This window comes from Mirounga angustirostris, unplaced genomic scaffold, assembly GCF_029215605.1.
Source record: "Mirounga angustirostris isolate CCGP_5_RB_7025 unplaced genomic scaffold, mMirAng1.0.hap1 SCAF_1, whole genome shotgun sequence".
Taxonomy (NCBI): Eukaryota; Metazoa; Chordata; class Mammalia; order Carnivora; family Phocidae; genus Mirounga; species Mirounga angustirostris.
In genome coordinates, this window is record NW_026991709.1 from 144,729,793 (window position 1) to 144,744,328 (window position 14,536).

Sequence of the window (14,536 nt, forward strand, 5' to 3'; positions counted from 1 at the left end):
ACCACCCAGAAGATCCTCTTTTTGGCGAGAGGACCAGTCTCTGAGCCTGCATTTTACAGGTGGCACGACTGAGGCCGAAAGGGGTGGAGCCCACTGGCTCATGGTCATACAGCTGAAACATGCAAGTGCCGCGCTGGAGCTCAGGTCTAACTTGACCCTGTAACAAGCTGTCTCACTCACGCGGCACCCTCATCCCCTCCCCCATCCCAGAAAAGCACAGCCCGTTTGACATAACCCACCCCTTTCAACCTTCCACCCCCCTCCAAACATTTCCTTCCGAGTGCGACGGGATGGTCACACCGCTTCATCGTGACCGGGGACCCCCCCCCCAGACTCCCCCGTCCAGTCTCCGGGCCAGGCGCCGTCACCTAGACTCCACGAATCCCCGATAGAGCCACTGCGAGCGCCTGGAAGAGTCTCGCCCTCGAAGCCCAGCGATTAGCTTGGTTCCTCAAATTGTTCCCGGCAGGAGGGGCAGGAAATAACGCCGGCCCTCGGCGGCGGCCGCAGAGGGAGGGGGAGAAGCCCCGGCCGGCTCCCGGGCAGTCGCGGCGGCCTCGCATCGATCTCGGGTCGAAGGTCCGGCCGGGTCAGAGTTCCGGCCGCTCTTTCTCGCGTTCGAGTCACCCCCCGACCCTCGGCCTCCGTTATCGCGCAGGGGGTGTTTCCCGGAGCCTCGGAGCCCCTCAGGGGCCTCGCTTTCCCCGCGGCCGCGCAGCGCGGGCCCCGCCGCCAGGTGGAAGGAGACAGGTCGCGGAGCGGCCGGCGCGAGGGGGCGGGGCCTGGCGGAGGCTGGGCGGGCCGGCTGCGGCAGGCGCCCGGGACCCCCGCGCCCTCCCCTCCGCGCCGCCGGCCCGCGACCCCGGCCGCGCGGTCCCGGGCAACAGGTGGAGAGGGCTCGGCCCGCGGCGCCTCCGCGGGGCGGTCCTTCTCCAGCCCGCCTCGCGCCCGCCCCTCTCCACGCCCCCTCCCCTCCTCCCGGCCTCCGGCGCCTAGCTCGGCGGTCCGGCGCGCTCCCCTCGCGCGGTCTCCTCCTCCTCCTGGGCCCCAGCGCAGCCCGAGAGCCCCGCGCCGAGGAGCGGGGGAAGCCGCGCACTCGCACGACACGCGCCGCGGCGGGACTGGCCCCGGGGGTGCCCCCGGCGCGCCTCGCTCCCCGCGCCCGCCGCGCTCCCCTCCCCCCGCCGGTGTCCCCAGGGCTCCGGGCCGCGCGTCCACCGCCAGACGCGCGGGGGGTCCCCGAGGAGGGGCCAGCGCGGCCGCGGCGCGGCGATGGAGGAGCCGCAGCGCGCCCGCTCGCAGACCGTCACCACCACTGCCAGCTCCTTCGCCGAGAACTTTTCCACCAGCAGCAGCAGCTTCGCCTACGACCGGGAGTTCCTCCGCACCCTGCCCGGGCTCCTCATCGTGGCGGAGATCGTGAGTGCCGAGCGCGCGCGGGGAGGTGGGGCGGCGGCGCTGGTGGACCCGGGCGTCGTGCCTCCGCAGATCCGCTTCCAGGGAACCCTTTTTGCTCAGTCTCGCCTTCTTCCCAGCGTGCAAAACTCGGAGACCCCCTCTCCGAGCGAGGCCCGATCACCTGCGCTCTCTTGGGCAAGAGGGTATTGACCCTCAGGATGTCTACTGGGGGAGAGACCCGACTTGCTGGGCCCTCTCGGTGGTCGTGGCGTCTCTTGGGAGCGGGATGCTTGGCGGGCGTGGGGTTTGTTTTAATGACTGTCATGGACACCTGATGCCTCTCTTGCCCGATCTCCACGTGGATGGCTCCTCCCTAAAAGCAAAGCTTTCTAAAATATAGGGGAGCGGAGGGGACTTTTTTCTTTGCCTATTTATCTCCCTGGTAGTAAAATTGAGGTGAATTAAGAAACTTTTCCTGAGTAAAATCTGAGGGCTTCAGCCCCGTTGAGGACCAGAAGTTTTCCTGCCTGGTTTAGGCTCAGAACATTCCTGGGGAGGAGGCCTGGCATGGGCATTCTCCTCTTCATAGGACATGGAGGCTGAGAGATCAAGTGATTTCTCCTGAAGTCCCAGCCAATCCTTCTTGGCTGGAGCCCTATTAACAGCTAGTGATGGCTACTGTTTATTGTCCTCATCATGGGCCGGAGTCCCCGCAAGACCTTTAAATGCCTTTGTGCCCTCATGTATCCCCTCAAGACCTTTAAATGCCTTTGTGCTCTCATGTACCCCACACAACAGCCCTACCCTGTAAAGGTGGCTTTAGTTATTCCATTTTACATGGGAAGAAACTGAGGCATAGAGAGCGGAAGTCAGTCACACCTGGGGCTGGTGGGACTGCGATTCAACCCCAGGCCAGCCTGACTCCAGGGCCCTGCTCTTAACTGCTAAGGGGTATCCTTCCCAGCTGTCTAACCAGTCCCCTTTCCATCATATGTCACACACATTCATTTACACATTTGTGGAGTTGAAATCTAGCTTATGTGGGGTTAGAGAATGTGAGCTATGGTGGTACAGACGTGGCAGAAGACTCAGATGCTTTCTCCGAGAAGCCCCCAATAAAACCTGTGTACATCAAGTAGCTTCCTTGCTCCTCGAAGTCTCAGACCCCACCCCAGATCTACTGAATCGATTCCCCTGCACATAAAGTTGGAGAAGCGTTGGCTCAGCTCAGCCCCCAGCTGGTTCCCTCAGCTGGTATTGAGGACTTCAGGAGACCCAATAAAAAAAAACTAAGGTATGGGACTCACCTTGCAGGGCCTGGCTTATAGGAATTCGACAAATATTTGCTGTGTGAATGAAGTAGTTGGCAGACTCCCCTGCTTGAGCAGAACAAACAGAGCTAAAGCCAGAGATGGGGGCTTCTCCCGCAGGGTGGATTCGAATCAGGAATGAAGTAAAATGCCTCTTGTTTTCTGATTTCTGCCCAATGTGCTCTATGTTCCATGCTTTTGCAGAAAATAGAAAAGTGAAGGACAAAATGTAAATGGCCCACAATCCATTAGAAATAGAATATCAACCACTCGTGGTTAGAAATAACCACGAGTGGTTGATATTTTGGCATATATCTTTTTAGATCTCAATAAATTTTTAAGATGGAAAAACAGGTGAGAAAAATTACCCGTGCCACTACAATAGTTCAATTTTTATTTTTGACAACTATATATGCACATGTTTTAAAGAGTCAGTGTTACAGAGTTGTAAGTTTGCCCCAGCGTCTCCTCACTTGCAAATCTCTTAGAGCCATAAATGTTTATAATCGGGTCCTTGATTGTTTTTCCCCCCAGTTGTAGGTGTTATCCACTGGCTTCCCTCTCTGAGAGAAGAGGCTTTAGCCCTCTCAGACCACTTTTTACCTTTCCCCCCACCCTGTATTATACATATATCCTTCCTGTCTCCCACAATATTTTAGGTTAGATTAATAACCAGTGTAGTAGTGTTGACCTTAGGACACCATAGACATTGTTCACAGTTGAGCCACTGAGTGGTCTATGAGCCCTTTTCCTTTCCTGCCCAGTTTGTTTCCCTGGAGTTGGTAATTTTCTTTTGCCATTTCTTCATTCTCTAGCTGTTTAGTCACTAATTTTACCTTAATTGTCAAAATCTCCTATCAGGCAAGTGAGAGACATCTGGGAGTCTATTGAGGTCATCTCATGACCAGTCCTCTCTGGGAGCCTCTGCCCTGCTCCCACCTGGCCTGCTCACCTGGGCATGGGGTCTCCTGCAGCAGCACCCTGGAGAGTCTTTCTCTCCCCTTCTCTTCTGGGTTGGGTCCCCTGTTTCTCCTGACCAGTGCCCCTCTCTGTTTTGCCTTACTCCCAGTGGGGAGACCACACAGACTTTAGTCCTTTCCTGAGAAAGAATTATGTGTGAATTGAGATTTACATCTTCCGAAATACCTTGATTTGACTGTTACACATAATTAATAGTTTGACTAGGTAAAGAATGTTAGATTGGAAATTGTTTTCCTGCTGAATTTTGAAAGCAGTTTTCCATTATCTTCGAGCTATACTATTTTTTGTTTTCATAAATTTCAATTCTTCATCCTTTTTTTTCCTTTCCCTTTGGATCTTTCTCCTAAGAGATCTGTCAGATCACACTAATGTGCCTTCTTCTGAGTCCATTTTCTTCCATTATAATGAGGACCTCATGTCTTCTTTCAATCAGGAAAGCTCATGTATGTGTAAGGAGATTTTTTTAAATTGATTTTTGCCTTTCTGTTTTCTATTTTTTTTCTGAAACCCCTTTTACCCTTTTTTTTAATGCATATATTTTCTTGTAATTTTACACATGGGCTCGGACATGCTGTGTTCAATTACCATGCCATAAGCATTTCTCAGGATCTCGGATTTCTCGATTATTATAGTTTCTGTTGTAAGGAAGTACCGTATTTGATTTCCTCCATTTTCATGTTTTGGGGGTGCCTGGGTGGCTCAGTTGGTTGGGTGTCTGCCTCTTGATTTTGGCTCGGATCTCAGGGTTGTGGGATCGAGCCTGCATTGGGCTCTGTGCTGGGTGTGGAGTGTGGAGCTGGCTTGGGATTCTCTCTCTCTCTCCCTCACCCTCTGTCTCTCCGCCGCCCCCCCTCCCCCGCCCCGCTCATCCACAGCGCACACGTGCACTCTCTCTCTCAAAAGAAAAATAAAGTTCAAAAAAAATAAAACCTAACATGTTTCTAGGTTTTACTAGCCTAGCCAGTGCTATAGCAATTTTCCTTCTTTGTCCCTCTTTCCACATTTATCCAGTGATTTTTTTCAAGGAAAAGTTCTTTAAAGTACAATTGTGTGTCAAAGAGTGCACAAATTTAAGGGTTTTGTTACATATTCTGAAATTATCTTTCCACGAAGTTCTGCTGGTTTAAATTATTATCAGTAGTGTAAAGCTATTAAACTAAAAATACTTTTTTAAGTTAGGAGAACTTCTAAAATAAAAAATGTGAAGGATCATCTTAAATGATATATGCTTTCTTGATCTAAGATACTTTTTTGTTCATGTTTTGATGTCTAAATCAGGATGTGGCTTATCGTGGCTGGTTTCTTGGAGGTAATGCAATCCAGTACCACTGATTCTTTATGGGGGGTGAGGGGAGCAGGTTTCAAACTATTGCTGTCCCCGCGCTGGCATTAAGATAGACCGGTCCCCAGAAGAATATTACTTTCTGCCTTAAAAAACCCCCAAATATCGAGACAAAGAATTGCTAAGACTGACTTTCTGCTTGAATCTGGGAGAAATGAAGTAATAGAGAACAATGTTTCCCCAAATCTGTTGTCAAATTCGCTAGCCCTGGCTTTCCCCCAGGAGTGAGTGGTCATAACCTACTCAAACACTTCGGGCTGTGCCAATGTAACATTGTGTTGAAACCAAATTGTAGTCATTTCCTTCCATTTAAAGTTTTATAACAAGCTAGAAGCAATCCAGTACTTGACCTGTGACTTGTAGGGTGCTGTGATCTTATGACAATTACGAGTACTTGAAGAATTAAAGTGATTTGTCAGAAGCTGAGTTAATTGCACCCTTCCTGTTATTGGTGACTTCAAAATGAATTACAGCATCCGTGTAATAATTTAGGTCACCTTTCGTATGCTTACTGTCATGAGCAGACTTAGGTGGGGAAGGACGAATAGAGTTTACTGAGAGCTGGAATCTAAATCACTATCCTGTTGAATTCTTAAAAAAACAACAGTGAACATAGTTTCCATTTCACAAAACAATACCTAGTCTTTGTAGAAAAAATAGAAAAATGTAGTTAAGAAAAACCCCCTGTCATTCTAGCACCCATGGTGGTTCCTAACAGGCATGGTACTAGGAGTGGATAGGATTTAAAAAAAAAAAATTGTTTATTGTAATACCTGAAGCTTCTACTGGTGTTTAGTGCCCTGGGGGTCAGGGTCGCTAAATGTCCTGAAGTGCATGAGACAGTCCCAACAATGAATTGCTTTACCAATTGCCAACAGCACCACTGTAAAGGAACTCTTGAGTGAATCACTATTTAGCACTTGGAATAAACCATTCCAGAATTTTTCAAGTGGTTATGTATCATTTTTCTGTAATTTTTTTGGATGCAGTCACTTGTAAACTATTCTTTCATTTACTGCTATGGCCATCTGTGCTGGATATCTCCCATTTGTCCCTCAGATCCACTCTACACCCTTCTCCACTCTGTTCTCCACCCTGAAGGCTGACTTGCATGGACTGTCTCAAGGGGCTCCCCTCTGATGTTTGACTGGATTCATCCAAAACTGGTACCTGCAGGGGGTTGGGGGGTGAAAAGGGGAGCAGGTTCTGGGTATTCAGTCCCTGGGATCCCTCCCTGCTGACTTTCAGCAGGTTGACTGTGTCCCTCCATGCAAGGCGGGCCGTCTGGCAACCCTCTGCACACAGCTGTTTTCCCTGGCTCTGATAGCCATTCACTTCCAGCTGCTCACCATTGCCAGGCCCTACACTTTAATGTATTCTCCTATGTGGTTTTCCTGCACCCTGCTTTATAAATAACACCTTTATTAAACTCAACTTGGATTACCCAATCTGAAAGTGCCGGGTGTCCTGCTGAGTCCTGATAAATTACCTTTCCTCATTAATAATTAATTTCTTATGACATTCTTAATAGCCACATAGTATTCCATAAATATCCAGGCCCCTACTGTTCAGGTTATGTTTCTTTCCTTTAAAAATGTAACAAACTTCCTTTATGCTCTTTCTGGTGGTTCTTTAGTGCTTTCTAAGGATGAGTACCTAGAATTGAATAAAAAGTCTATGAATTTTCTTTAAAGTCAAGTTTATTGAGGTATCCAGGAAAATTCACCCTTTTTAGTGTAGAGTTCTGTGAGTTAAATTTAGCATATCCATTCTTAAAAAGCAGCTCTATGGAGATAGATCATAAAATCGACCTTTTTAACATGTACAATTCAAGGATTTTTAGGGTACTCACAGAGTTGTACTACTATTTTAGAACATATTTGTCGCCTTAGAAAGAAACCCCATACCTATTAGCAGTTACTTCTTATTTTTCCCTCCTCTCAGCCCTTGGTAACCACTAGTGTACTTTCTGTCTCTAGATTTGGCTATTCTGGACATTTCACAAAAATGGCCCTATAATATGCGGCCCTTTCTGTCTGGTTTCCTTTACTTAGTATAATGCTTTCAGTGGTCATCCATGCTATAGTATGTATCAGTACTTCATTCCTTTTCTTGCCAAATAATATTCCGTTGTTTTATATATATATTATTTTGTTTATTCATCAATTGATGGACATTTGGGTTGTTTCCACATTTTGGCTATTATGAATAATGCTGCTATGAACCTTCATGAACAAAGTTTTTTTGTGGACATATGTTTTCACTTCTCTTGGGCACTTACGTAGGAATGGAGTGACTGAGTCATAGCTTGAAGCACTGCTAGACTGTTTTCAAAGTGGCTGCACCACACTACAATCTGGCCAGCAATCCGAGTTCCAATTTCTCTACATCCTCACTAAGATTATTTTCTGTCTCTTTGATTCTGGGCATCCTACAGGGTGTGAAGTGGTATCTCATTGTGGTTTTGGTTTGTATTTCTCTAACGACTAATGATGTTGAGCAGCTCTTCATATGCTTATTGGTCACTTGTATATCTTCTTTGGGGAAATGTCTATTCAAATCCCTTGCCGTTTAAAAAATTATTGTTGAGTTGTAAGAGCTCTTTACATATTCTGGATACAAGTCTTTTATCAGATAGATGATTTGCAAATATTTTTCTACCAAGCTGTGGGTTGTCTTTTCACTTTATGTGATGGTGTCCTTTGAAGTGCAAAGATTCTTAATTTGATAAAGTCCAATTTATATATATTTTTTTCTTTTGTGGCTTATGCTTTTGATATCGTATCTGAGAAGACTTTCTTAACCCAAGGTCATGAAGGTTTACTTTTATGTATTCTCCTAAAAGTTGTATAGTTTTGTCTTACCTTTGAGTCTGTGATGCATTTTGAGTTACGTTTATATAGTGTGAGATAGGGGTCTAAGTTGATTCTTTTCCATATGGATAGCTAATTGTCCCAGCACCATTTGTTGAAAAGACTATTTTTCTCTCATTGAATTGTCTTGGCACCCTTGTCAAAAATCAAATGTAGTATAAGGGTGTATTTCTGGATTCTCAGTTCTATTCCATTGATCTGTGTCTTTTGGCCAGTACCACACTATACTGATTACTGTAGCTTTGTAGAAAGTTTTGAAATCAGAAGTTGTGAGTGTGCCAAATTTTTGTTTTTTCAAAATTGTTTTTTGGCTATCCTGGGTGCCTTGAATTTCCATATGAATTTTAGTATCAGTTTGTCAATTTCTGCAAAAAGGGGCAGCTGAAATTTCAATATGGATTGTATTGAATCTGTAGATCAATTTGGGGAGTATTGCCATCTTAACAAAATTAAATTTTCCAATTCATGAACATGGGATGTCTTCCCATTTAATTAGGTTTTCTCTAATTTCTTTCAACAATGTTTTGTAGTTTACAGCACACAGGTCTTGTTTTTCTTTTGTTAAATTTATTCCTAAGTATTTTATTCTATTTGATGCTCTTGCAAATGGAATTATTTTCTTAATTTCATTTTCAGACTGTTCATTATTAGATCATAGAAATCCAGTTGAGTTCTGTATCTTTGATCTTGTATCCTATAATTTTGATGACATCATTTATTGGTTCTAATAGGGGTTTTTTTTGGTGGTTTAGCATATGTGTTTTTAAGACTTTTGATTCTGCTGCCAAGATGTACAGAAAAGTTTATACTGATTTGCATTTCCTCTAGTGGTATTTCAGTGTGTAACAGGGTTTGTTTCTGCAAATACTCAAACTTTCTTTTTATTTGCCAATTTTGTTGGAGTGGGAGATACTCAAAATAATAAAAACTAGTTTGGCATAGACACCATTAAGTCAGAAAGAACATCAGCTGATATTTAGGGGACCCCCTAAATATGTGAAAAAGAACAAATTGTTTTTATTTGCATTTCTGTGATTATTAAAGTTGAATATTTTAAATATGCTCATCAACCATTTATTTCTTCTTTTGGTAACTGCTTGTTTTTTCCACTTCATCTAAAACATGGGCTCTTTCTTTCTTTCTTTCTTTTTTTTTTTAAAGATTTTATTTATTTATTTGAGAGAGAGAGAATGAGAGACAGAGAGCACGAGAGGGAAGAGGGCAGAGGGAGAAGCAGACCCCCTGCTGAGCAGGGAGCCCGATGTGGGACTCGATCCTGGGACTCCAGGATCATGACCTGAGCCGAAGGCAGTCGCTTAACCAACTGAGCCACCCAGGCGCCCGGGCTCTTTCTTTCTTTAAAAAATGTTTTAAAGATATAAAAGAGAGAGACTACACTTGATCTTAGCCAAAAGGCCGAGAAGCGATAAAAGATATAAAAGAGAGAGAGAAAACTTAAATGAATATTACCTCCCAGAAGAGAAATAAGATTGGTTTGGAGAATGTGTTTGAATGGGTTGTTTGCTTTTTAACTGCTTATCTTTTTATAGGTTTACATTTTTTATAACGAGGATGTATTTATGGGTTAATGGAATTAAAGAAGCCTACAGCAAAGTAATAAGTGCTCATTGTAAAGATAAATTTCAAATCATTTATATATAGAATGAAAACTGAAAGTCTCTGCTAACCTACATCCTCCATGCCACCCCTCATCTACCCACCTGCCTTGACGTACTTACCATTCACATTTCTCTCAGACCTTTTTCTGTATATGAGCATGTTACATAAATTCTGCAACTATTTCATCATTTAATAATATCTTGATATTTTTCTATGTTCTTTGCTGTTTATAAGTTTTCTATATACTATGGGTATTAATTTTCTCTGTCGCTTATTAATAGCATCAATCATGCCATTTTCATCAAAATAAGTTTCTAATTTGCATGAAATCTAAACTGTTATCTTTGGGTGCCTGGATGGCTCAGTTGGTTAAGTGTCAGACTCTTGATTTTGGCTCAGGTCATGATCTCAGGGTTGTGAGATCGCGCCCCACATCAGGCTCTATGCTCAGGATGGAGTCTGCTTGAGATTCTCTCCCTCCCTTGGATGCTTTCTAAATAAATAAATAAAATCTTTAAACTGTTATCTTTATTTAGTCTTCTAGGGTTTACTTTGCTTAAACATGGCTTCCCTACCCCCAGGATTATGCAGATATCTGAAGAAAATATAGTAGCATTTTTTTTTAGTGTTATAAGTATTTACCATCTTAAGCCATTAAGTTCCTTTTGTGTGTATAAGGTAAGAATGTGATTTCACCTTTTTTCCCCAAATGGATATGTAGTCTCACCATTAATCATATCATATTACCATATATGTGTAACTATTTCTTGACCCTAATGTGTTCTATTCCTGAGTCAATTCCAAGCCCTTTTAATTACTGTAGCTTCATCATGAATTTTAATATCCAGTAAAGTCTTATAGATTTTTGTATTTCTTTGCTATTCTAGTATATTTACACTAATACAAGTGATTTCAGAATCAGTGTTCTTTAAACCCTCTTACAACTTTGATTGAGTTGTATTAAATTTATAAGTTAATTTGATAATTTATAAATTAATATAATTATTAATATTATAAATTAATATGATATTGAATCTTATAATCTAGGAATATTGTATGTCTCTATTTATTTGGGTCTATTTATGCTCTTGAAGTGCTAAGTTTTTTCCAGATGAATCTTATGTGGTTTTTAAAAATATTTATTTATTTGAGAGAGAGAGTGAGCGAGAGAGCCTGAGTGGGGGGAGGGGCAGAAGGAGAGGGACAAGCAGATTCCCCACTGAGTAGGGAGCCCAGCTCATAGGGCTCAATCCCAGGACCCTGGGATTGTGACCTGAGCAGAAGGTAGACGCCCAACTGACTGAACCACCAGGCACCCCTTGTGTATTTCTTACTAGAATTAAGAATTCTCAATTTTGATAAGGGAGATTTGTCAAAAATTAATTGGATTTATAAATTTCTGATTATTTGTGGTTTATAAGGAAGCTGTTATTTTTCTTATTTCAATTTTGTGTGTAGCCATCTTATTTGAGTTACTAGTTCTAATAGTTTTATTTATGTTATAAGTAAATTATAGTAGTATCTGTGAATAAGGATTGTTTTCTTTTTCTCTTTTTTTAAAGATTTTGTTTATTAGAGAGAACATGAGAGGGAGAACACAAGGTGGGCAGAGGGGCAGAGGGAGAAGACGACTCCCTGCTGAGTGAGGAGCCCAATGTGGGGCTCAATCCCAGGACCCCAGGATCATGACCTGAGCCAAAAGCAGACCCTTAACCAGCTGAGCCACCCAGGCACCCTGGATTTTCTTTTCCTTTTTATATTTATACTTTTCTTTTTTTTTTTTTTTTTTCATTATTGCATAGGTTGGGACTACCAGTGTAATGTTGAATGATTGGGATGATATGAGTGTCCTTGGCTGGCTCCTAACTTTAGTTGGGCTGTTTCCAATGTGTTAATGATAGTACAGGTTTAACTACAGGTTCTGGTAGATATTCTTTATTGAGTTAAGGAAGGGAAGTTTAACTTGTACCTATTTTAATCAAAAACGATTATTGAATTTAGAAGATAGAATTTGGGGGGAGGAGTGTTTATCAATGTGATCATCCAGGGTTTTATGTCCCTTAATTTGCTAATGGAGTGAATCATATTAGGAAATCTAATGTTGAATCATTCTTGTGATCTTGGAGTAAATCTCTACTTAGTTATATTCTTTTAATATTCTATTATATTTTAAAACTTTTTTTTACTCTTGAATTTAATTTGTTAATATTATATTTGATTGTTTCTACACTCATGTAAGACCAACCTTTTTGATTCATTTGCTGTGATCTATTTTGTTTGATTTTAATATCGCCATACAAGCTTTTTTGGCTAACACTTTTCTGTTATATTCTTGTCCCTTTATTTTGAATTGAAGTGAGATTCACAAAACATAAAATTAACTATTTTATTTAAGTTTTTATTTTAATTCCAGTTAACATAGAGTGTTTTATTAGTTTCAGGTGTACAATGTAGTGATTCAGCAATTTCACACATTGCCTAGTACTCATCAGAATAAGTGCCCGCCCCTATCCCCATCATCCACTTCACCCATCCTGTCACCCCCTTCCCTTCTGGTAACCATTAATTTGTTCTCTCTAGGTAAGAGTCTGTTTCTTGTTTTGTCTCATTCTCTCTTCCCCCCGCCCCCACGCCTTTGCTTGTTTGTTTGTTTTGTTTCTCAAAGTCCACATATGATTGAGAAGCAGGAGAAGCAGGCCTCCCGCTGAGCAGGGAGCCCGATGCAGGGCTCCGTCCCAGAACCCTGGGATCATCACCTGAGCCCAAGGCAGACGCTTAAGGACTGAGCCACCCATGCGCCCCAAGGGTTTTTCTACCTTTTAACTATTGTTGATTATGCTGCTAAGAATATTCACGTACAAATTTTTTGTAGACATATATTTTCATTTCTCTTTCATGTATTCCTAAGAGTAGAATTGCTGGATCATATGAAAACTCTACTTTTAACCATTTGAGAAACTGCCTGACTTTTTTCCAGAGTGGATGCACTGTTTTATAATCCCTACACTACTTTTTATTTATTTTTTTAAAGATTTTTTTAATTAATGAATTTGTTTTTTAAATAATCTCTACACCCAGCATGGGGCTCAAACCCACAGCCCCAAGATTAAGAGTCACACGCTCCACTGACTAAGCCAGCCAAGCACCCCACTGCACTACTTTTTAAAAAGTTGATTTCTTAGGAATTGTCCCTTGCTGGTTATCTGAAGCTTCCCACGCACATTACTGAACAACTATTTAGACTTAACAAGTTTAGATTTTTTCACACTCTTCTGTCAATTTTTTGTGTCATTTACTTTCTTATTTTTCAATTTCCAGATAACTCCTTGAGTAATTGTTTTAGAAAGACTTTGAAGATGGTAAACTTTTTAAATTATTGCACATCTAAAAACATTTTTCTTTTATCTTCATACTTGAATAATAATTTGGTATAAAATTATAGGTCCTAGCATTTCTTTTCATTAATTCTTTGAAGACCTTGCTTCATTGTCTTCAAGCATCCAGTACTGTTAATAAGAGACATGATGGTCTGGTAGACCCTAGACAGGCCTTGAGGTTCAGTCCCTCCCAGGTCTTGTCCATTCATGATTGTGCATTCCCACACTTAGTTGCAGTCCAGCCTTGCATGAAGTGACTTGCATGTTGCATTACCCATGAGAATGTAGAAAGGTGGCATTGGTGGTATAGCAAGAAATTGTGGGTGGAATGTTGTTTTATTGGGGTGAAATGGTTTGTGAAAGGTAGTTTTGCAGCCGTATCTGGTAATTACACTGGAGCTTCATTCAGGTTGTTGTGGTTGGGAATTAAAGAAGATTGTTAAACCCTCACTTGGAGTTTTCTGAGTCCTGATGGGGTCTCTCGCTGGGTAGACAGAATGCTGTTGCCCCAACCTGGTATTGATGGAGAGGACCTGAAGTCCCTCTCTCAGGGCAGTTCTAGCCTGATGTCCCCTGGTGATCCCTGCTGAGAATATGTCCTTTGCATCTCTTGCAGAACATAATCTTTGTAACATTTAAGTCAGAGGGCTTGTTTACCCTAGGCTATAAAACCACTCCTCTGTGGGAATAATGTTCTTATTTCCTTTTAAGCAACCAAATGGTTTTTTTAAAAATCTCCCTAGAAGCTTTTGGAATTTTCTCCCTATCTTTAGAGATCTGTAGAGATAATATAATTTACCACTATGTATCTAGAAAAACATTCTTCATTTATCAGCCTTCATTGGACCCATGTAACTAATATCCAAATCTCTCTTCAGCACAGAAAACCGTTTTGTATTTCCTGCATCTGTTCTGTTTTCTCCTTCCAAAAACTCTTTATTCAATCCAGAAGTTCCAGGAAAGATTAAACTGTCTTCAGTATCTCCTTGCTTTTTTTTTTTCCCGCAAACTTTCCTTCTCTTTGTTCTTTTGCAGAGTTTTAGGGAAATAACAGTTCCAGCCCCAATTCAGATTTTGGGCTTTGATATTTTAAAATCCCAACAGTTTGTCATTCTTTTTAGTTCGTGGCCCGATTGCTTCTTTTTTTCTAATTGAATCATTTTAAGACCCTTTAGTATATTTACACTTTGCGGAGAGACCTCTTCTGTTTGTTGAATCTGTTGGCTCCTTCTCTGGCTGATTTCCTCAGTCATTTGGTGATTCATGTTTGTTGGTTTGTAATTGTAGATGAGATGGCTGGAGAGTGCTTAGTGTGAGTGAGAATCCCGTGCCCCTGGCAGTGAACACAGGTTTTCATCACATGACCGGTATCTAGTCAGTTTGGTTTTGTTTCGTTTCCAGAGGAAGAGAAATATCAATCCGGCGAAGGGGGGACATTAAGGAGCAGTGTACCTGTGTGGACTTTTCTATGAGGTGTGCACATATAGCTTGTTGAATCATCTGGCTGTCTTGAAGCTTCGTCTTGGGGGCTATTTCCAGAAGTAACTGCTGGAGGGAATCGGGGAGACGATGATTAACTTGGGAGCTTCTAAGCCTTCAAATTCATAATTAGCAGATTACTCTCGGCCTATTCCT

General features: G+C 42.4%; 1 protein-coding gene and 1 pseudogene across 2 annotated transcripts in view; one reads left to right on the plus strand and one right to left on the minus strand.

The window, feature by feature from the left end:
• The first annotated feature begins 468 nt into the window (after positions 1 to 468).
• Positions 469 to 14,536, plus strand: part of CMTM8 (CKLF like MARVEL transmembrane domain containing 8) — a 160,400-nt gene continuing 146,332 nt past the window's right edge. Inside the window, exon 1 of one of the 2 annotated variants that reach the window (XR_010410918.1) lies at positions 469 to 1,419. Coding sequence is in view for 1 of the 2 variants with exons in the window: in XM_045903931.3 (XP_045759887.1) it covers positions 1,273 to 1,419 (147 nt within the window). In the remaining variant the exon portion in view is untranslated. The remainder of the gene's footprint in view (positions 1,420 to 14,536) is intronic. The other variant, XM_045903931.3, reaches the window with a different exon arrangement.
• On the minus strand, positions 9,190 to 9,332 carry LOC123834899 (U2 spliceosomal RNA; annotated as a pseudogene).